Source organism: Pseudorca crassidens, chromosome 5, assembly GCF_039906515.1.
Source record: "Pseudorca crassidens isolate mPseCra1 chromosome 5, mPseCra1.hap1, whole genome shotgun sequence".
Classification (NCBI taxonomy): Eukaryota; Metazoa; Chordata; class Mammalia; order Artiodactyla; family Delphinidae; genus Pseudorca; species Pseudorca crassidens.
Genome location: NC_090300.1, coordinates 36,212,188 through 36,234,643, shown reverse-complemented (window position 1 = coordinate 36,234,643; position 22,456 = coordinate 36,212,188). Strand labels below are relative to the sequence as shown.

The 22,456-nt window shown below is 52.2% G+C and overlaps 1 protein-coding gene across 1 annotated transcript in view; it reads left to right on the top strand.

Annotated features, from left to right (window-relative positions):
• The first annotated feature begins 4,305 nt into the window (after positions 1–4,305).
• The window catches only part of EPHB1 (EPH receptor B1), a 426,461-nt gene continuing 408,310 nt past the window's right edge, over positions 4,306–22,456 (top strand). The window contains exon 1 of the mRNA XM_067737744.1: positions 4,306–4,714. Coding sequence (XP_067593845.1) covers positions 4,657–4,714 — 58 coding nt within the window. The 5' untranslated portion in view covers positions 4,306–4,656. The remainder of the gene's footprint in view (positions 4,715–22,456) is intronic.

The window sequence follows — 22,456 nt, the reverse complement described above, 5'->3', positions numbered from 1 at the left end:
AAAGAACTGATGAAAATGTGTCTTGCAGCTTAAGAATCTAATTAAAGGTAGCTTGGGCCATGGAGTGTATGACTAAACCTTTCATTTATGCAGTTAAATAATGTTTAGAAAGAAAAAGATGGGATAAGAGAGCAACTTAATATCTCAGGTACAAGACACCCATATGATCATCCTCAGGGTGGTTACTATTTGTCTATGCTCCCACTACTAAGTAGAATGAAGAAAACAGGCTTACACTACAACAAAAGGGATGCAGGTTAGCGGTGAGCAGGAACTTTCTAATAGAGTAGCTTCATAATGTGTAGAACGGAAGCTGGGCAATTGCTTTCACTAGAAATGCTTTTCAATCTTTCAGACACAAAACTGTTTAGAGGTGGGGGTGACCTGGTTAGCTGCCCCCAAACCTTCCAGCCAGAAGGGCCTCTGAGACCTAGAAAAAGGGTCAAGTCACCCTTGGGTGCCTGAGGGCCCTCAGCTGGTGGCTTGGAGGTAAGCATCTGTCACTTTGAAGGAATGATTTAGTGATATCCAATAGCTGGGTGATTAATCAAGAAAACAAGTGAGCATTTGACTTCAGAGAGAAGAAAAAGCAGCCAAGGAGTTGCTTTGGGGAAAATGGGCACCCAGGCTTGGAATCCCAAACCAATGGTGCTTTCAGGGATATTTACAGAGTATAAATCATTGCAAGAGAGAGATCAATCTGCTGCACGGCTAAATTAATATTTAACTTGCTCAGGATAAGTCAATCCCCTGGGTTATTAGAGAAATTAACAAAAGCCCTAAACTGATGCTATTCTTACCTGAGCCATCAGCATGTGCTAAAAGTCATCAGTGCCGTTCCCTCATACCCTTTCAAGCTGTTGTGCCCCGTCCCCAACCCGATCCAACTCCCTCCTCTAACCCCTCTAATTTTTCCCCTACCTCTTTCTCTTCTTGCCACAGAACACTTCCTTCAAACAAAACCTGATATAGTCAATAGAGTAAAATGAAAAGCTGACGGAACAGAGGTGAGGTCTGCAGCCCCATCCACTGACCACTTCCCTATCTGCATGTCCCCTGAGAGGACCTCAGAGAACAGTTTGAAACTCGTAGGCAGTGGCTCCAGAGCCTCACTGTGCAGCAGAATCCACTGGCGTGAGGACTATAAAACACACCTGTGGCCCTACCACATCCTTACCAACTTAAAATCCTCATGAGCCTTGGGTGAGCCTTGCAGGTCAGAAGATATTAAGTGGCTGATTCTTGTGTAATTTTCCTGGCACAGGTTCAGAGACCCTGGCAGAGCTCTTGGGACCCCTGTAATTGTGGTGTCCCAGGGTCCTCCCAGGAGTGAGGTTTGCAGTTGGATAATGCCTTCAGCCAAGTCTGGAACTGCTGCTCTGTACCCACACAAGGAGCTGTAGCACAAGACTGTGGGTGAGAGGGACCAGTTAAGGGACACCAAGGCTTCCTGGGAGAGGTGGGCTATGGGTAGAAGTTGAGGGCAAGAAATTCAATTCATTTCATTTCAGTTTGCATGAAAACATCTGGTGCAGTGCTTGTATGCAGCAGGTGAGCAATAAACAAGTCATTCCCCTCGTGTCTCACTACCCACCATCATCCTTTAGCTGTTAACCTTGCTTATTTTCCAGTCCTTCCCATCACCTGACACCTATTTCCTGGTTATTGTCATCCTTCTCCACTACACCGTAAGCTGCCTCAGAGCAGGGTCTGTGTCTGCGTCTCCCCAGCCTCGAGCAAGCCCTGCCTGGCTCATAGTAGGTACCCAATAAATATTTGTGGAATAAATGGGTGAATGCATGGCTAGCCGGGTGCAAGGGAAGGAGAGCCTGGGTTGGGTGTGGGGATGGTGAGGGGATCAAGCTGGCTGAGCAGCCCAGCACAGAGGGAGGCTGGCAAAGTCTGGGTTGAGAAGGCATGTTCCAGGGAGCTTGTAGAGGAATCTGGATGCCACGCTGAAGTGGTTGGTCTTTCTTTAGCACAAAATGAGGAGCCATTAGGTTTCTGTGCTGGGAAGAGATAAGATCAAGCTTGGCTTGAGGAGGATTGGTTTGGCAGCAGAGTGCCGAAGGATTGGAGACGGGAGGGGATGGAAGCTGGGTGACCAAAGCAGCGGGCTGGCACTGGGACAGGCTCACGGTCATGGGCCAAGGGCATCAGAAGCAAGCTGTGGCACAGGGGACTCTGCCTAATGTACCTCTCAAACGACTATGATGTTCATACAGTGGATTTTGTGTTTTGTATTCAATATGCATCAAAAACAGGACCACAGTCCTTCCTCCTTGTAAAGTAAGAAAATTTTATTTATGATGTGTGTAGTTTACTTACCCTGCCTCAAAAACAAGAAGGTTAAATATTACACTTTTTCCTTTAGGAAATGTAATTTGGGACAATTACCAACACCATGTTTTTGGTCCTTATTCCTATGGAAACTGTATACATTTTCTTCTTGGGTGCTCTTTATGACTTTTAAAAATATTTTAAAAAAGTAATTTAGAAGTAAGTTTTTCAAATAAAGCAATATTTCTTAAAAAAAAAAAAAGACTGTGATATAGCAAAGGACAGAAAGGAGTCTGAGACTCATCCATCTATCCATCCATGAGGGGAGGGCTGGAGGCAGAAGAGCAGGTGAAGCTGCTGAGGAATTGTCCATGGACCCAGCAAGAGTTGAAGAGGGAACAGTAAGAAGTGCTAAGATAGGTAGAAGGAGAGCGGGCACCATGGGAACTGAGGCAAGAGCTCCCTGATGTCAAGGGTGCTAAGGGCTTAGGAGGACTGTGGGTAACTGGGTCATCCCCGGGGTAATGGCTCCAGAGATGTTGGGATGTAGTTGGTGGGGTGAGGCAGGACAGAGGGCAGCTGGCACGCCGTAAAGAAGGAGGATGAGGGAATGAAGGCTGGTGCCGAGGCAGGGTGGGATGGAAGGTAGTGGGGAGGGAGGCAGCCTGAGTCAGAGTGCGGGAAGCAAAACAGTGTCAGGATGGGGAGAGGAGTCTGGCTATGACTGAGGCAAAGGAGAGACTAAACATTCAGGGTGGGAAGCTGATTTGGCAAAGCTGGAAGAGGAGGATGTAGAGCATGGGAGGGGTCATCACATCTGCCCACAGTTAAATCATTGACAAATCTGGGAAAGGCTTGGTGGGGAAGAGGCGACTGTTGGGGGGTTGACCTAACAGGTCCTCCCTGACCCTGTAGGACCAGACCATCATCAGGTCTGGGGTGGGAGTGATGGGATGAGGACATTTCTCCAGCATAGCTTTACAGACTCAAGGCAGATCTTGAATGCTCCGGCTATCCCTAGAGACAGGAAAAGAAAGCAGAGCTGAGGGTGCTGAGCCCGGGAGAATCGCTCCTGCCTCCAATGCCCTGTCCTCCTGTTGCTGTCTCTGCAAGTCCTTCCAGCCCCTCCCCCACAGTTTTGGTGCCTTCCCCCACCTGCCACCTTGCAGAGCTCTCGCTGCCCCTATTGCATTCTGCCCCTCTAAGGGGCTATGTGACCACTGGTCCCTCCCGCCTGACCTGTCCTCTGGGGTTGGGGCCCTCGGTGGATGGTCACAGAACACATGGGGAAGTGAAAATTAAAGGCAGCCAGAGATTTCTGGGGGACAAGAGCAGCAGGGAGCTGGACAGGAAGCATATCCAGTGCCCTGCACCCTGGGGCTACTGCCCCCAGATTCTCTGAAACTCATTCATTCAGTCAGCGGATACATGCCATCACCTTCTACGGGCCAGGCATTGTTCTAGGCACTGGCCATTCCGTAGTGAACAAAACACACACGAATCCCGTTCTGGTAAGGAGAGACCCACAATAAACAAAATTGATTAGTAAAAACCACAGTGTGTTAGGTGAAGTGCTACGGACAGGAGGGATAGGGTGTGCCATGGGGGCTGCACTAAATAGAGTAGTCAGGGTAGTCTCGCTGAGAAGATGAAAGAAGACAAATTTGATTATTTATAGTTCACCTAGTCCTGGTGGGCTGTAAGCGGAAGGGTCTTAGTCAGCCCCTTCCCTAGGCCCCCTAGGTTAGGGCATGGAGAGCTGGGGCTGGCCGGTGCGGTTCTCCGAGAGCACCACCAGGGGGAGCCCGGACCCCTCCTAGCGCCTTCCCAGCCCTCCCGCACAGCCTTGCAAGCAAAAGTTTTTCTTAAACTAACAATGCCAGTGTAAGGAGGTGCTCGCGCCTGATTGGACGGGGGAATTTTGCAGGTTTGATTCCTTGATTGGACAGGAAGTGTTAGGGGTGGGGAGAGAGCTGATGGTGGGGGATCCCGCACCCTCCCCCGTCAGTCTGGCCGGCTCAGTCCTCCAGTAGGCGCGGCTGTAGCTCGCAATGTGACACCAGGACGAACACGCACTCGCGCGCTCTCCCCGGCTCGCACTCCCTCGCCCGCTCTCTCACACACGCACGCACACACCCACCTCTCCCATAAACACACACACACACATGCACACCCACACCCACGCGCGCCCGCACCGCCCCACGCGCGCACAATCCCGCCCACGCCCACGCCGCGCTCCGGGGAGTCCGGTCCCAGCCAGAGCGCGAAAGGATACGGAGAAGCCACCGGCGGGGAGCGCAGCGGCACCCCGAGACGCGGTGCCCTCCCCCCGCGGCCGCCTCGGCTCGGGCTCGGCCTGGGGACCGCCGGCCGGCGATGGCCCTGGACTGCCTGCTGCTGCTCCTCCTGGCATCCGCAGTGGCCGCGATGGAAGGTAACGTACCCACCGCGGAGCAAGTTGGCGGCTGTATCCCCGGGGCTTCCGTGGCTGCTACGCGTCGCCTGCATCCCGCGACCCGAGAGCCAGGTTGTTGGGGAGCATCGGCCGCGGCCGAGCGCGGGGCTGGGGCGGCACCCACCCGCGCGCCCCCGGCTGGCTTTCGGCGCCCTCAGCTGGTTCGCGGAGCCCTCTGGCTCCCGCGCCCGGGCGCTCCTTAGCAGCCCCGGTCTACCGCAGCTCGGCTCAGAGAGCACGGAGCCCGCTGCATTGCGGTGCAGGCTCCTTAGCTCCGGGGAGACCGGCGTTGGGGAGGAAGGGGCGTCTCGGGCGGTCCGGCCCCTGGAGTACGGGCGTCAGTCTGCTCGCTTCCTATCCCGGGCAAGGATGCTCTTAGGCAGCCGCGCGCCACCTCTCCTTTTCCTTCGCTCGGGATCCGCGGGCTCCAGGACTCGGCCCGGCGGGCTAGCGCTGCGCGCCGGGACCGGAGAAGCTCTGCCCCGGTACCTCGCAAGTGGCTGCCGAATGAGAGGAGCTGAGTTCATTGGCCCGACCCTCGGGGGACAGCTGGTGGTACCGGAGCCTGCGGGCTGCATCTTTCCCGGGTCGGTCGGGGCGGGGTGGACACGTTTGTCGCCTCTTGCTCCTGAAAACGGGGGTGGGGTGGGGTGCGTGATCAGTTCTGACGAAACTCGCCCAGTATCCCTCCGGCCTGGGAAGGTAGCCGACGCGCAGCGACGCTCTCCCTGCTACTTCAGCCTCGGCTGTGCCTCTGCCGCCGTGGCCCGGAAAGCGCGCTCCGCGGGCACAGCGCCTGGCGCAGCAGGGAGACCCGCGCTCGGCGGCGCCCGCGAATCCCTGTGGGAAATCCCTGCCCCTCTCCCGCCTCCCGCCCCCTTCCCCCGCCCCCTTCCCCGAAGCACAGCGGCGGCCGCAGCCCCCTCCCGAAACGCAGCCGGCCTAGAGCGGAGTTTAGTGTCGGGATGGAAGCAATTCTGGGGGGAGATACGCGCCTCAGCCCCGCAGCCCTGGTGTCCGGCGTGGGTGAAACTCCACCGAGGGACTCCGCACGCAGCCCCCGGCACCTGCGCCGCCTTCCGAGCTGGGAGCTCGCTCCGCTGGGCCGCCCAGGTCCTCGTCCAACTGCTACTGGTTGCCCAGTGGAACCCTCCGCCCGGCCCCAAACCCCGTGATTCAGCGCCCCGACCCCTCCGGAAAGTGCTGCCCTTCTCGAAGCGAAGCTGGGGCCTTGTGGCCCCGAGGCGGGGCTGAGATTACCCGGCCTGGTAGCGAAGACCACCATATCCCGCGTTCGTTCTGGTGGCGGCGCGGGGGTGCGGCGATTAATGCCTAGAAAGCTCGCTTTTGCTTTTCTGAAGGTGGCTTTTTGTCTGCCCTCCGCCTGCCGCTGCCCTCTCTGGCTGCTGGGTCTTTGTGCCGAGGGGGTTGCTTTTGGGAGCGTACAGGGACTGGAACGTTGGGGAGCGCGATCAACACCCCGCAGAAGGGATGCTTGGATTTGGCTTATTGAGAGACAAGCGCGGGAGCGGTTGAATTAGGACAAGCCAGGCGAGGCACACCTCCAAACCAGTCGGGACGACCTGGGAGAGCGGGCATTTGCAATGGGCGAGGCCACACGGGACTTTCTAACGCTGGGGCGGAGCGTCCTGCCCGCCGATCTTCGCGCCCCTTGGAGAGTCAGCGGCTCGGTCTCGGAGAGCAAATAGGTGCCTACTTGGGGAGCCTGGTCTCGGCGTTGGGTCTCCATCGTTGAAGGAGGGCATATGCATTCGAGCGAAATTGGAGAGCAAATGTGTGGGAACTCACTGGGCGTCTGGCGGCGCGCGGTTTCTACCCTAGATCCCCTCTTGGCTAGCCCTCCCTGTCTTCTGGGCTGGAGAGGCCCCAGGGAGGGTGCCGTGGTGCGGGCGCCCAGCCGCGCGCGTACCGGTCCTGTCACCCAGGTCGTCCGGAGCCCTTCCCTCCTCGCAGCTCGGAAACTTTCCCGTTAGCCTGGCCAGAAGAGCCCGGCTTTCTGGGCTGAACGTCTGTCTCTCCAGTAAGGGTTAAAAGAAATGCCACGTTCAGCAGAATATTAAAGCAGCCCTGGCGTCCCTGCTCAGTGCACAGTGATAGTACACACCATTCACTCCTTCCTCTCCCCGATGAACACAGGCAGGCTCATTTTCTCCTCCTCACACGCGGAGCTGCCTTCCCGCCTGCCTGGCTGGGCTGGGGCCAGCGTCATTCGGTTTGCGATGAGTGAGGAATAATTATCAGAAAAGTGGATCAATGAGCTGCCTACACAGAGAGCAGATCCCTCTTACACTGCCGTGGCCAGGCGGCGCCTTCCCTTGCTGGTTTGGCCACTTTTGTGTCTGTCTGTCTTCTTTCTCTCGTGGGTCTCTGTTGGAATTTCAGTGGGCCCTTGTCACCCAGGGCAAGCAGCTCTAAGAGCAGTCAGGTCCTCAGCCCAGGCCAGGGCAGGGACAGAGGGGTAACGGCAGCCGCGGGCCAGGTGGTGGGGACACTTAGCCAGAAGCAGGAGGGGCCCTAGGAGACCCTCTGCCTGGGTGGAAGGAGGGAAGGGGCTGGCTGACCTGGGGAGTGAGAGGCCCACACTGAAGGAGACGGCCCCTTCCCTCCCCGCTTACAGCCCGCTCTGCTGTGTGGGGAGAGAGATGGCATGCAGGGCAGAGGCATGGGCTTTTAAAGGCTATTTTCAGAGGGGAGCAGGCAGGCTGGGAGGCAGGGATGCTGACATACTCTGGACTTCTATACACAGAACCAGGGCTCTTTTCTCTGTCTCCAGAAAAACAACTGCCTCTTCAAGTCCATGTCTTTTCACACTGGGCCTAAGAGCTTGTTGAGAACAGGCTGCTGGTGTCTGCGGGCTGCATTCTCTGAGCTGCCCTTTGGCCCATACCCTTTGTTTTGGGGTCTGGAGACCTGGGCTTCTCTTGAGGTGCTTCTCAGGTATTGGGCTGGCCGCAGACAGTTCTCCCTCAGAGTGGAGTATTCCTGAGCTAAGAGTATTGGTCCTTCTGGGAGGCAGTGCCTTGGAATCACTGGCAGCTCATAGCATCCTTCCAGCCCGAGCACTCATGGGCGTCCACGAATGACCCTAGACATGCAGGTGGCCTCCGTGTTCCACGCTCGCTGACCAGAGCACTCCCGGGAGAACTGCTCTTTGATGTGGCCCAGAGTGAAATCCTGGGCTTGCCACCCTTGTACGTGCACACGTTTGATTTGGTGGTAGGGCTTAACAAATAGTGAGTTCTCGAAGGAATGGCTGATGTATGAATACATACATCCCTGAGTTACTGCACCCCTTCGTGGGGTACCCCACCTGGACATGCAAGGGCACTGAATCTCACCGTTCACAGATTGTGGCGAAAAACCCCAACCTCAGCCTGTGTGCCTACAACAGGCCACCAGGCCAGGGGGTAATTGGCAGTTTCTGCATTTTCTGTTAATATTCATTTGCTACATGTGCCTCTGTTTTGGGTACCCATGAGCGTGCATGAGCCGGCAAGCGGTAGCAGGCGCCAAAGATTGAAAAAAATGTCTGGGAGAGAAAAGTAAATTTGAGAGAATTCTATCCATTAGTTGATTATATTTTCTGTGTGTTATGAAACAGTTACCATTACTCAGTGTTTGTGGAGGGACCCTGAAAGCCAGTGAGTGGAATGCTGGCGAGGAAAGGTAACGCAGCCCTAGGCCATTGCTTGAGAAAAGTCTTGGCAGTGTAGACAGCTACAGAGGTAGGATGCAGGCCTGAACCTTCTGGGTTGGTAAAGCAGAGCTGCCAGTAGCTGGTGATGCCCACCCATCCCAGCCTTAGAAGTTGGACAGGTAACATACGTTATGAGGATATCCCTGTACTGGTTTAAAAATAAAGTTGCTATTAAAGTCAAAGATGCATTCATATTATTAAACTAAAACAATCATCTTAGCTAATCCTCAAGAGTTCTTGGAAACCCTAAGGTTCAGGAGTGCAGGGTTTCCAGCGTGGGCAAAGGGTGGAGGCAGTTTTGGAAGTCAGTCATCTCAGGCAGGGATTTTTAGGCTTTAGGCAGCCTCATGGCACCTGGGCAATTTGCTATAGACTCCTGGACTCTTCCCACAAAAGTTCAGCAGGTCTGGATAGATCCTGAAAGTCTGCCTCCCAGAAAATCCTGTTGTAGGTGCTTCCTGAAATTCTGCCCAGGGGAATGGTTCTAAAATAGGCTGCGGTCACAAATCCTGGGCAGGTCTTGCTCCACTTTGCACTTACTGAATGGCCTGGGATCTTCATTTTTAATAAAGGACCCCAGTGATTCAGATGCAGGCAGTCTGGCACCGGTATATTTGGGAACTGCTGATAATAGCTAACACTTAACGCTAGGTGCTTTACGTAAATTAATTCATTTAATCTTTAGACAACCCTATCAGGTAGGTATTATTATTAACCCGCCTCTCCCATTTTTCAGATGAGAAGACTGAGGTACAGGGTGGTTCAGTAATTTGATAAGGCCACATAGCTAGTGAGGGGCTTGCACTGGAACCTAGGCAGTCAGGTTCTGGGGTTTGTGTTCTTAACCACTCCACCTCACTGCAGCACTTTTGTAGGCTTTGCATGAAGAAAGGTTCAGATCCACCTGAATCCATGGGCGGGAAGAATTCTAATGCTGATTCAGCCACTGGCCGATGGGTACTCCATTGATTACTGGGGAATCCATGTTTTCTTGGTCATGGGAGAAGAGATGAGTGAAAGTTTCGGGTAATCCCAGCACTTCAGCTGAAGCAGCAGTTTCCTACCCCTTCTTTCCCACCTCCCACTCTAGTCCCATCCTGTGCACAGGCAGACGCAGGGCTAGGGACCTGTACCGTGGTGAGGCTTCTGATAAGGAATCTAGTAGAAAGACTGGGAGCATCTTTGTTCCTCTTCTTGCCCTGGCTGCTCTCCTAAGGAAGAAATGATTGCAGACAAAGGTCCCTAAAGGAGGTGGGCCTGGGCACCCTGTGCATCCTGGGGGCAGTGGAGGGAGCACACTGGATCCTTACCTGTTCCACCCCCCCCTCACCAATAGTCTAGAGCACATCCCTGTACCTGGATTCTAGGAGTCCACATTCCTTGGAAGAGCTGCCTTTATGTCTCCCTCTTCGGCATTAACCACTTAAGCAACCTGAATATTTCCATCAGATTTCCATGTCACCAAAGGTGGTGGAGAAACAGCATTGGATGCCTGCCCTTCTGAGGAAATTACTATAATAATAAAGTAACGCCCTGGGAGAGATTCCATATTTAAAAGCACAATTTTGCATGAGAAATTTCTCAGCCCCTTCTGTGGATTGCATTTCAATGGCAACAATAGTCAGGGTCCCCAGGTGTGTGTTTGTGCTCAGAAGGGAGGCATTGAGTGGCCAGGTCAGGGCCACCTGCTCCATCAAAGGCCCTCAAGCCTGACGTCTGAGTCACCTCACTGGCTTTTGTTGATCACTCCTCTGGGGGTTAGAGAGATGGGAACACACTGTGCAGGGAGGCCTGGAGGGTGGTGGGCTTCATTCTTCTTTGCTAATGGAACACTGCTTTCCACCTGACCTAAGACACAGGAAGCAACTGGATGTACAGTTTGCTCTCTCCCTCCCTGTGCCCCAGGTTCCTCATTGTTGAAAGGCTAACGGAGGGGCCGTTATGATGGAGAGGGTAGCAGGGGCTTGGGCTGGGCGCAAACCCCAGGGTAGAAGCAGTGGTAGAAGTAGGAGGTTTGGGGGTGACAGCTGTGGGTAAAATGCAGTCTGGGGCATGGTGACCCTCTGACTAGTTGTGGGTGAGGTGTGGATCCTCTTAGGCTGGCAGGGGTTCTGCAGCAGCACCTCAGAGGTGAGTGAGGGTGAGCTGGGCCGACGTTAAGAAGGGTCTTAGCCTGGTGCGCTCCACGAGGGGACCTTGCTCCCGGGACCTCTTGTTGCCGACCTGGTCCAGCACTGGGGCCACAGTCTTCCCTGGTCTCACGCAGAATCATCCGCGAGGTGTCTCTCGGTGCAATTGGCTTTTACGTTTGCCACTAACTTTGTGAAAGAGAAGGTTTCACTTCCACAGCCTAGGAAGAATATCTTACCCACCTGCTCCCTCATTCCCCGGGCAGCATGGGAGCCGAAAATCTGGGACCCTTCACGACATCATAACGACCCCCTTAATGGGGTCTTCAGGATGCTCATCTGCTAGAGAGGCTGAAAAAGTGATGAAAAAGGCCGTCTCCCACTCTGCCCCCAGCAGAGGTGTTCCTCCAGGGCAGGGAAACCCCAGCGCCTGCAGACAAACCATTAGCAGCTTCTGAAGGAGGCTGCTCTGTCCCCTCATGGAAGGCTCCCAGAACTCTCTGGAGCAGATCTGGGCCAACGTGGAAACATATAGGAAATTTCCTGAGAATTACCAGGACTCATTTCTGCCCACACGTTGCACCTGAGGCCTGGAGTCTCTCCTCTCGTCCCTCCCCGTTTCCTGGCAGCAAGTGACAAAATGACTGATTTGAATTTAACCTCCTTGTTCTGCTTCTCCATCCCCCCAGTGGAGGTGATAATGAACAGAGAAATGGGCAGAGGCAGGTGGCCAGGAGGGGAGGGGCAGTGAGGGAACAGGGGCCCCAGGCTGCAGCCTAGCACTAGCTTCTGAAGTCCCTGGGACTGATCCTGGGGCCGCTTCAGCTCGTGGGGGCCAACAGGGAGTCAGGCTTGTTCCCGGGGCCCCGACATGTCAGGAGAAGGACTGGAGACAAGTTGTAGGGAAGGGAAGAGACTTTGCAGAGATCTTACAGCCTAGCAGCACTAGAGCCAGGACTAGACTAAGCTTCTCTTGCCCATTTACCATGTGCTGATCCCATGCCCTTAATATCCAAGCATGTGTTCTCCCATTTTACAGGTGAGGAAGCTGAGGCACTACTGGCACAAGAGCTAAGATTCAAAGCCAAGTCTTGACAAATTGAAGTTGGACAGCTCCTCAGCCTCTGCCTCCCAGTTCAGTGCCTTTTCTATTGAACATTGCTTACTCATGAATGAAATCAGGGAGCACTTATTAAGCACCAGCTGTTTATTCACTGTTCTGCCAGGTGCTGTCAAAGGTACCAGACAATATCCTGGCCTCTGTGCCCAAGTCCCTGTGGCCAGGCTCCTGCTCTCTGGAACTGCCCCACCTGTGCCCCCAGCTGGAGGAAGAGCTTTTTCCTTCTCCGTTTGCATTTTCCTGTTTGCACGTGGCCTTTCCCATGTTGTCCCACCAGTCAGACCCCCACTGTGGTCATTAGTGGTTTTCTTTCTGCCACGTGTCCGTCTGGCTCTTGTCTTTGATGTGTTGCTTAGACGGTGGTGGCTCGGCATCGGGGCCGGGCTCGTGATGGTGGGGGCGTGTGGGGAGCAGGTTGCTGTGGGCCTCCTAGAGCTCCCACCACAGGCCCGCCTTCCAGAGGGAGGGCCAGTTGCCTGTGTTCTCCTTTGGGGACCGCCCTGACTTCTGCCGTGTGCACCCTGCCCTGCCCGGGGCCATGTTACTCCCAGAGCTCTGGCAGCTCCTGTCCGTTGGGACAGGTGCAGACCCACAACATCAGGGGAGGACCCGGGGATTTAGCATCAGGTTTGAGTGTGGAAGGGCCCGTAGGAAGAGGGGGGAGAGAACCCCCCCAGCATCCTAGTGTCATTGGACAGTGCCCGGTCCCCCTGGGGCCGTGCCTGTGGACGGTGCTGAGCAGAAGGGCCCGCAATAAGGGCAGGCAGCTTCATCGACAGGGGCGGCAGAGAAAACGCCTTATCTGTGAGAAGCAGATGGGGCCTGCAGTTCATTGTTCTGTTGTTTTCCTCTTGCTATTTTTTCAGTACGTCAAGGTGGGACCTTTGCCCTTGGCTTTCTCATTGATGCTGAGGCTTGAGCTGTGTGGTAAGCTTGGAAGGGGCAAAAGAAGGGAGGACCCTCGCCCAGGAGGGCTGGGAAGGGAGCCCAAAGAGGGATGCTCTCAGGCCCTTCGGCAATGCATCAAAGAGGTCTGGATGCGTTGGGGATGGGGTGGAGTGCAGGTTGTACGCTTCAGGGCAAGGAAGAGGGTCTTAGTATCAGACCATCCACGGAGCTGTAGGTGGGTGCCCAGGGGCCTGTGTTGGGCACTGGTCAGACCATACTTTAGGTGTCAGACCACACTGTGCTACTTAGGTTTACCCTGGCTGGGGCGTGTGTGAATCTCTTCCAGCACCTTCAGGACTGATGCGAGACCCTTCACAATCTGGGTCCCCCTTTCCCCGACTCTGGTCCTGCCAGCAGCACCTTCTGCTGCTCCATCTTCCCCTGCTCCGCACGGGCACAGTTGCACACACGCTGCACAGGTACACACCCCCCGGGCATCCCCTTTTCTTTTTCCCCATCTGTGCAGGGGCCCAAAAGAGTGTTCTGTTGCCACGTGCCTCCGGGTCTGCACCTGCTTGCTCTGCCTGTGTTGATTTGTCACTGATCTTTCCTTGGCTAGCTCTAACTTCGTCTTTAGAATTTGCTATAGTGGTTGCCTCCTCTTGGAAGCCTTCCTCCTAGCCCCAGGCTGGACCAAGTGGCCTGCTGGTCCCCACCACAGCTGCTTCTGCCTCCCTCTGTGGGAGCACAGTCCACACTGGTCTGTAATTGCGTGTTTATTTCACTGGAGACTCCACAGCTCTGTGAGCCCTTGAAGGATGGGACTCTGTCTTAATTGTCATGGTATCCCCAGCATGTGACATATAGGTAGCGGCAATGTGTATGTTGTATTAATGAATACAAAGAAAGAAAAGGTCAGTAGAACACACAAAAACCTGAAATCATTTCTTCTGTGGTAGTTTAAAACATGTCTACAAATTTTTTGATATTCTTTTCATCAAAATATGAAACCTAGCTCTTCTCCATTTAAATATGGGCTGGCCTTCTGCTCACTCTGATGAATAGAACATGGCAGAAGTGATCTTGCCTAACTTTGGAGGTGAGATCAGAGAAGATACTACAGCTTCTGCCTGGCTCTCTCTCACAAGGGATGTGAGACCTTGTGACCCTGCCACCATATTGTGAGGAAGCCCGAGCAGCTTGGAGAGACCACGTGGAGATGTTCTAGCCACAGCCCTAGCTTCAATCCCAGCCCACTGCCAGCACCAAATGCCAGACATCTGAGTGAGTGAGTCTTCAGATGGCTGCAGCCTCCATCTTTCCAGCCATGTCTGCTGACTCTAAGTGGGAAGAGACAGGATTTCCTCCCTGAGCCCTGTCCAAATTATAGATTTGTGAACAAAATAAATCTTGTCATAGTTGAAAACCACTAGGTTTTGGATTGGTCTGTTATGTAGCAATTGATAACCAAAATATCCTAGGAGAAGTAGTAGAAGTAAAATGGTTTAGAGAAGATTAGAGAGGACTTAAGGAGAGGCCGGGGAGAGGGAAGAGAAATGGTATCTCATTCATTCAACATCTAACAAATATTTGTCAACCTCCTACTGTGTGCCAGGCAGTATGTGCAAAACAGGGAGTGGTGGAAAGGGAGCTCAGCCTTTGTGAGCATCTTAGTGGTAGGACAGACAGTTATTAAGCAGACAAATAATGTAGAACATAATTTTAGGAAAGTACTATAAACAGAGTAAACAGGGTGATGTGATTGAGGGTGATGGGTGCAGGCTTGGGCACCTGAAAATGAGGGGAGAGTGTGGGGAAGGGAACACCTCTCTCTGTGAATACATGAAGGGTCATTTTGCCAAGCAGGCTTAGCTTTACTCAGCATGGGAGATGGATTTTGGCATGATTATTAAATTCTTTCCAGACAAACTGAACCAAGCTGGGATAGGCTGCCTTGAGGGATGATACAGCCCCATTCCGGGGTATCCAAGGAGGGCTGAGTCACTCCCAGAGGTAAGAGCCCAAATTCTACAAAGGGCAAATGGGGAGTGGGAACAGAGGGGCAGAACTGACAGCTTGGCCTGGGAGCCGTCAGGTTCATGAATACTCATACAGAGCACATTTATTGAGCATCTACATGAGAAACTTTGTACTTGAAGCTGAAAACATGAAGGTCAGGAAGACACAGGCTTTCCTTCCAGGAGCTCACCAATTAACAGACTGGTGGGGGAGACAGAGCCATGCAAACTACAAGCTGTAACAGGATGTATGATGGCATATGCTAGCTGTGGGGTATAACAGTTACACATCAGCTGCTAGGAGAAACCAAAGGAGAGGGTCATACTTCCAGTGGGAAGGATTTGAAGCAAGAGTGTGTGTGCAAGAGAGAGAAACACAGATAGAGACATGGGGAAAGCTCCTTGGAGGGTGGGTAGAAATTTGTCAGACAGAGATAGGAGTGGGTAGGGATGAGAAACCAAGACTGATAGTCATTCCTATTCTCTGTCTTATGAAGGTGGACTTCAGGAGCTCTCCATGAAGGGCTTTACCTATTTTATTAGCCATATCTTTGGTTGTAGGGACAGATGTACAGCTCAAGCTGGAGAAAAGCAAAGGGTAAGGAGTGATTACTGGCCCTTGTTGTTCCTGGACAGTTTGGGCCTTAGGTTGTGATTATATTTGGGGCACCAAGGCTGTCTTAGGACTCAATCTCCCTTTCTTCATTCCTTAGCTTTGTGTCTGTGTCAACCCAGGTCCTGACAGAAAACCCATGGCATTCTCAAAGGGTTAATAGAGGAGAGTTTAGTGAAGAGACACTTTCCAGAGGTATGAACAGGGTTAAGGGAACCAAAAAGTGTGGGATGCACCCAGGGTCTGGCAATAGTGGGAAGCCATAGCTCCCCAAGGCCAGAAATGGGAAGGGGAGGGACTGGTGCCACCAGGACCTGGCAAGAGCTGTACTTGGAGAGGGCTCCCTGATGGGAGCTGTAGACGTAGATAGAGGAATGCAGCTGCTGCCCAAACCGTGCATGGGGATGGGGAGAGGGGCATCATATTCTTTGAACTCTTTCTCCTCCACTATTTCATCACCTGCCAGTACCTCCTGTTGGGTGAACCCAACAGGAAGGCAGTGGACGTGGAAACCTTGTCCATGGAAGTCAGTTTCCTGAGGCTCAGAAGAGGGCAAAGAAATGGGTCTGGAGGGACAATGGAGAATAATCAGCCCAGTCATTTATGTTGACTTCATCCCCCAGCAGGTTCTCCTGCCAGATCGGTCATGTGGCCAGTGACAGCTCAAACTCACATCCTCTTGAAATTTCATCAGAGAGATGAATTCTCACTCCCAGTGGCTCCAGCAAAAGCCCTGGAAGTTTTGTCTCCTTGGTTCCCTTGGGTTCTAAGCCTCTCCATGAGCCAGGCTCTGTCACCAGCATGTTGAAATGCACTCATCGGCCAGGTTTGGGACGCATGACTACCCATCCCCAGAGCTGGGAAAGGGGGGGTGAGAGTTAGCCCAGACCCACCTGAACCACCAGGCCTGAGATGGGGGATGGCTGACTCTCCACAGAAATATCAGGATGCTGTTACCGGAAGAAGCAGGAGTGGGTGCTGGACAGGGCAACAGTCTTCCACACCCATTCAACCTTCCTGCATAACTGGAACATTACAGAGGGCTAGTGTGCAGGAAAGGAAAGAACATGGACTCTGGGGGCAGCAGTAGGAGGCTGCGGCTGTGATGGTCCTGGATGAAGATGTGGGAAAAGCAGGGGAAAGTGAAGGTGATAGAAAAGTGAAAATCCAGGAAGGGAGACCTAGAGATGGCTGGGCAAACAGCTTCTTTCTTGAGAAAGATATTTTCTATATTCCTGAGCAGCATGATCAAACTCAAAGTGATGAACAGCAAGACAGCAGGGGTGTTTGGCTGAAGGCAAAATGATTTTAAGACTAGGGTATCTCAACTAGACTCTGAAAAAGGGAGGGTTCCTATTTGGGACAAGATGAAAAAACAATGAGTGAGGGGCTATGCTTCTCACTGTAACTCTCTCCAACACAGATACCACAACATCTTAACCTAACCATTGCATTTAAATTGGATGCTCAGAAGAGAGCAAGAATGAAAGAAATGCAAACTCATAGGTACAATGAGATGGCTTATTTCCTCTTATTGTCCCCCATTCTCAATCATGGCTTAGTCTCACCAGGAATTTCCATTGTGTGTCAGCAGAATATTTAGTCAGTTTTCTGTGTACTTTTTGTCTAGGTTTTGAGACTTGTATAAAGATGGCAGGTCTTCAATGTCCTCTGCAGACTTCTTTCTTCACACCTTAGATGTCTCTTTCTCTTTTGAGAGAGAGGCATCTAAAATCTGCTAAAGTTCATCAGAGGAAGACTCCATTTGCCCTTTCAAGTTCCCTGCCCTTGGCTCCAACTTTCCTCTACTCCCAGCCAAGCAGAAAAAGAACAATTTTTTTTTTTAACACAGTAACACAATGCTGCCATTCTGCATGAAAACCCGTGGTTTTCTTTTTCCAATCAGAAGAAAGTTATTTTCCTTTCACTCACCTGACTAACTTGTTTAAAGCATCCCCTCCCCACCCTTGTCTGATATCTTGCTGCTAAGTATTTGCCAATTCATTTGCATCTCAATGGTTCCTTAGCAACTATCATACCCTCAGGATTAGGTACAAAGCTGCTCTCTGACACAGACTGCTGGGGCTACATCGCCCTCTTTTATGGTACCTGAGTTGCCAAACCGAGCCCTGCCCAGACACAAGGCACACTCACTGACAACATCACACAGGTTCTGAATTACAATGCGGTTCCTCCTTACCCTATCTGAGCATGCAGACTTCTCAGAAAACCCTTGTTTTTGAAATGCTCCCAATAGCCTATTGGTGCCTGCAAACTGCCCTCTGATAATACATCTTCAGGAAGAGAATCACAGATCTCAGCATTGGAGGTGAGTCCTGTCTTCAGATGGGCAGTGGATTTGGTCCATTTTATAGATCTGGCAGCTGAGGCTTAGAGAAGTGAAATGGCAAGGTGCGGCCGGTACCGTGACATGCCGAGGTAGGATGGGAGCTCAGGGCTCTGCTGTTTCCTAGTGCTTGCTCCACTCACATGCTGCATCCTGTTAAGAGTGACTTCCATCTGCCAACTATTGTGAATTTCAGGAATAAACTTAAAGAAAGGTGTTTTTGTTTTTTTTTTTTAAACATAGGTATGCTACTCTTCTTCTGAGATCCTAGGAGATTTCTCTTCTCACCTAACCAGAGAGAGTAATTGCCCAAATGAATATGCCAAATATGTACATCACCTCGTTTCTCTGCTCTTGGTGGTTGGTATTCTTTCCATCCTTGGGCTTGTAGCTGTGGGTAGCACTGGAGGAGTGAGGGGAAGCCCGGTGTGTGCGTGTGTCTGTGAGTGTGTGCGCTCGTGTGTGTATTTATGCAGATGGTGAGGATAGACAGTGGCACAGAGACTGGTTAGGAAATTAGAATATTCCGCCCAGGGTAGGTGGTGCTACTTTTGTAGCAGCGCCAGGCCTCCACCACCAGGCCTCACTGACATGCAACAGCTGGCAAAGAGAAGACGCTATTCAGAAAAGGACAATAAGAACAAAGCTCGTTCTACAGTAGGGCTGACCTTCGCGACTCCCACTTCACGTTGTTATTAAATATCCAGAAGGGACTGAAAGAACAATTATAGTATTGTCATAACGTATAAGTGCACGAAGCAAGCCTTGCGCAGGGAGGCTGGGACTCGGCTGAGCTTGACAAAGCAGGGGACTCAGCGACAGCGCTTAATTTCTTCTCACTGGGAGGTTGTTTTCATTATTTCACACGGGCGGAAAACCACCAATGTGCTGCATGCGGTTCTACCATCAGGAGCTCCGGAAGCACAGGCGTCCAGAGGAGAGGGGTGGAAATCCTTGGATTTGTACTTGGCTCCCTGTAGAACTCCATGTGGAGCCCTGATTGTAGCCGTCCTGATGGCCTGGGCTTCAATGGGTGCTGGCCGCTGGGGTTCTAGTGACAGTTTGCTGAGTTGAGTTGGTTTAAAGCCTTTCATAGGGTGGAGAGTGAGTGACTGGCTTTGCCATGACGGGGCGTCCTGTAAAGAAGGATCACAGGGGCTCACGTGGTCACTCCCTCCTTCACACATCCTCCGGCTCATGACGCCACCTCACTGTGGTAAGGATGGGGACCCATATCACAGGGAAAACGATCAGGTGGGAGTTGCACGCGTGCACTGGGGGCTGGCTCTGCGGTGTCACGGCTCTCTCTGTTCTGCATCTAAACCAGTGTCTCTCAACCTTATTCTCATTGCCCCTCACCCCACCCCCCCACCTCCCAGGAGCCTTTGTAGACATTTTTCCTGACCACCCCCTACCACACCCTATGAAATGTTAATACCTGGATATACTGTACATCTCTTTATGGACTGAGGCCCTTTGGGGCCACAAACCATTGTAATATCTAAGATTTTTCACTCCCCACCTTCCCCCAAGAATCACCTTGCACCCCTGTGCAGAAAGCATGATCTAAATCAAATAAGTCTGGCAGCAAATTAGCTAGCCCTCCATGGAGTTAGAGCACAGCTTGGCATCTTCTGTTTTTCCGTATAAGTTTTGCTAAGAGTGGCACCGGCTGGTTGAAAGGATGTCCACCTTAGCTAGTCCAGGATGTCCCCTGCAGGCTGGTATTAACCTTTAGTTGTCAGGTCCTGGGGTGGTCCGGGGAGTGGTGTCCATTGAAGGCCTGGGGCACAGGGGTAACCAGAAGCCTTGGGCAGCGGTGATTTACCAGTAAGTGCGGAAGGATTTCAGTATTTGAACAAGCATGGCTGTGCCAGCCCATACTTAGTCAATGTCAGTCCTGAGTTCCCCAGATTTGGAAATAGTTTCTTGAGTCTGGGTCCATTTTTTAAATAAATAAGCTTTCCATACAGTAACGTTCACCAAGTTTAACTGTACAATTCCATGAGACTTGACCAACGAATGTGGGTGTGTAGCCCCCATACAAACATGATACAGAACGTTTTCATCACTCCCATGTCCCTTTGCTGCCACCCCCTGCCTCTATCCCTCTCCCCTTGACGTTTGGCAACCACTGATCTGATTTCTGCCTCTACGGTTTTGCCTTTTCTAGAAGTTCGTACAAATGGAATCACAGAGCATGTAGTCTTTCTGTTTGGCTTCTTTCACTCAGCACAATGCATTTCAGATTCATCCATGTCGTCCCACAATTGTGGCTCCTTCCTTTTATTGCTGAGGAGTGTTCCATTGCATAGACATACACACGTGGTTTATCCATTCAACAGTTGATGGCCATTTCCTTCTAGTTTCTAGTTTTGGGCTTTCATGAATAAAGCTACTGTGAACATTTGAGTTATGTTTCTTCGTGAAGACACAGAACGAAAAATAGGTTTTTCTTAGGTACTGGGTAAATACCTAAGAGTGGCGTTGCTGGATAATACGGTTAGTGTGAAGTTGTCTTTATAAGAGACTGCCAATTTGTTTTTCAAACATTTTGCATTCCCGTCAGCTGTGTGGGAGAGTCCCTGTGGCCCCACATCCTCACCAGCAATTGTTATCTTCAGTCTTTTTAGTTTTAGCCATTCTGGGGTGTGTACAAGGGCATCCCATGGTTTTCATTTGCATTGACAGTGTTGTGCTTATCACGTGCTTCTTAGCCATTCATACATAGTCTTTGATGAAATGGATGTTCAGATCTTTTGTCCAATTTTTTTTTTTAATTGGATTGTCTGTTCTGGGTCCATTTCCACTTGTACGGTTGTTTGGAGGTAACAGGGAAACCTCACCCCCACTCCTGCCTGTCTGTTGGGGTTGCTGTGTTGTGCTGAGAAGATCATAGGCTGGTACCTGCTGGGTCTCATTCCTGGAGGTGGGGTAGGGATGGGCCATGATCTCCTCAACAAGGATGGTTGTCAGTTATCAGGTAAGAAGTGCATCCCCAGATCAGAGCCAGAACCTTGGAAAGTGGGCTCTTGCTGTGGGAATGTGTGAGCCTCCGCAGGAAGCCATAGTTCAGGTGATCCAGCGTTGTGTCACCCTGTGTTTACTTCCCATGTGTTATCCCTAAGTTCCAAGCCTGTCTCCACCATACTCCTGGGTATGAAGGGAGGGCCTGTGCCCTGCCCCGGCCCAGCATTATGGGGGGAGCTGGGCCTCCATGGTGGTGGCAACAGAAATCAGGCAGAGATACCCACACATCCTGCTTCTCCAGGTGGTCTTATTACAGGTATCTTTTGGCTTGGGGTTTCCTTCTTAAGGAGAAAGGCGATTCCTCTTCACAGGCTGCCCTCTGAAGGTTGGTCTGGCACTGCTCGGGATGCCTGGTCTCAGGCTGGGCCCATTTGATAGGCTGCCCAGGTGGCTTATCACCTTTCTGCTGCTCCGACTCCTGAGGGGTTTCCCAGCCCCACCAGTCTGTGCTGCACTGAAGCCGTGGAGAATGACTTTGGCTCATTTCTGAACTTCAGGTGACAGATGCAGGATTCCACAGGCTTCTCAACGCCAGGGATGATGTAGGTGCTTTGACCACGTTTGCTGTTATTTTCATGATGATGATCAGCGATCATAGTAATCATGGGGGAGGTGACACATAACAAGCACGTGGAGGCCTGCCGTGTGTCATCAAGAACTGATGGGCTCAGCTGGGCCCTGCGTCACAGCTCACAAGCACTTCTTGTGCCCACGAGCAAAGATGCAGCTGACTCTGCATCGCTTCTGGCTCTGGGCAGGGCAGGGCAGGCACCCTAGCCAGAATCCACCCTGACCCTAACCCAGATACAGAGGAGGTACTTGGTAAGTGATGGGTGCCTGGATGGATGGACTGGATCCCTATCACACTGCACAGGGTCACTCAGGGAGAAGCTGGCGCTGGGGCCACCATGGCATAAAACCAGGGACTCGTATCAAACAAAACAACAGCAGCATAGGAAACCCAGATCGAACTGTGAAGACAAGACCAACACACCTGGAGCTGGATGGAGAGACCTGAAGATGGTTCAGACCAGGAGACACCATTGAGAGGACCTGTTTTATGGGGAAGCTTAGGGGTAAACTGTACCTTGAACATGTGGAGACGGAGAGTGGCGGGGCACGTGTCATGGGAGAAGTAGCGGAAGCGGAAGTATGGCAATGGGAAAGGAAAGGCAAGCACGTGGAATAGCAATACAGTCAAGTGAGTGCTCAGTGGCTCAGCCAGGTGGGCGGGGCTGTAGGAGGTCAGAGGACGGAGAGACGGAATAGCCAGGGTAGCCAGGATGGCTTCCTGAAGGAGGGGTACCTCTTGCACGAAATAGAGGGTTCTTGCTGGTAGAAGAGGCAGAGCATAGGATTCTCTTCCAGCGAAGCTTGCCCTGCCCTGGGCCAGAATCATCGGGGGTGGAGAACCTGCAGAGAAGCCTGTTTCTGTGACCTCTGCCCCTCTGTCTTGGATCTCCTGGCTCCGGAAAGCCCAGGAGGTGTTCCTGTGGGGCAGGGCTCAGCAGCACTGTTGCATCCTGAGTCCCAGGGTGCAGCTGACACTGCCAACATGGGTTCACCTAGAGGAAAGCAAGATGCTTTTTGCAATGGTCTGGACCAGCTCTCACAGCTGTTTTCTCTGGTCTCACACTCAGGGTGTGGTGTGTGAGCCAGGGCCTGGGCTTTGCCTGGGAGCTCGCCCAAAATGCAGAATCTCAGGCCCTGCCTCGCAATGACCGGATTCAGATCTGCCTCAATCAGGAGTCCCAGGCTCTAAAACTTTTGCATCAGGGACGTACCCTTTTTAAACAATTTAACAAACCTTTTTTGAGCATTTTTTTTAAAAAAGGAATTGTTCCAGATTAATGAAGAC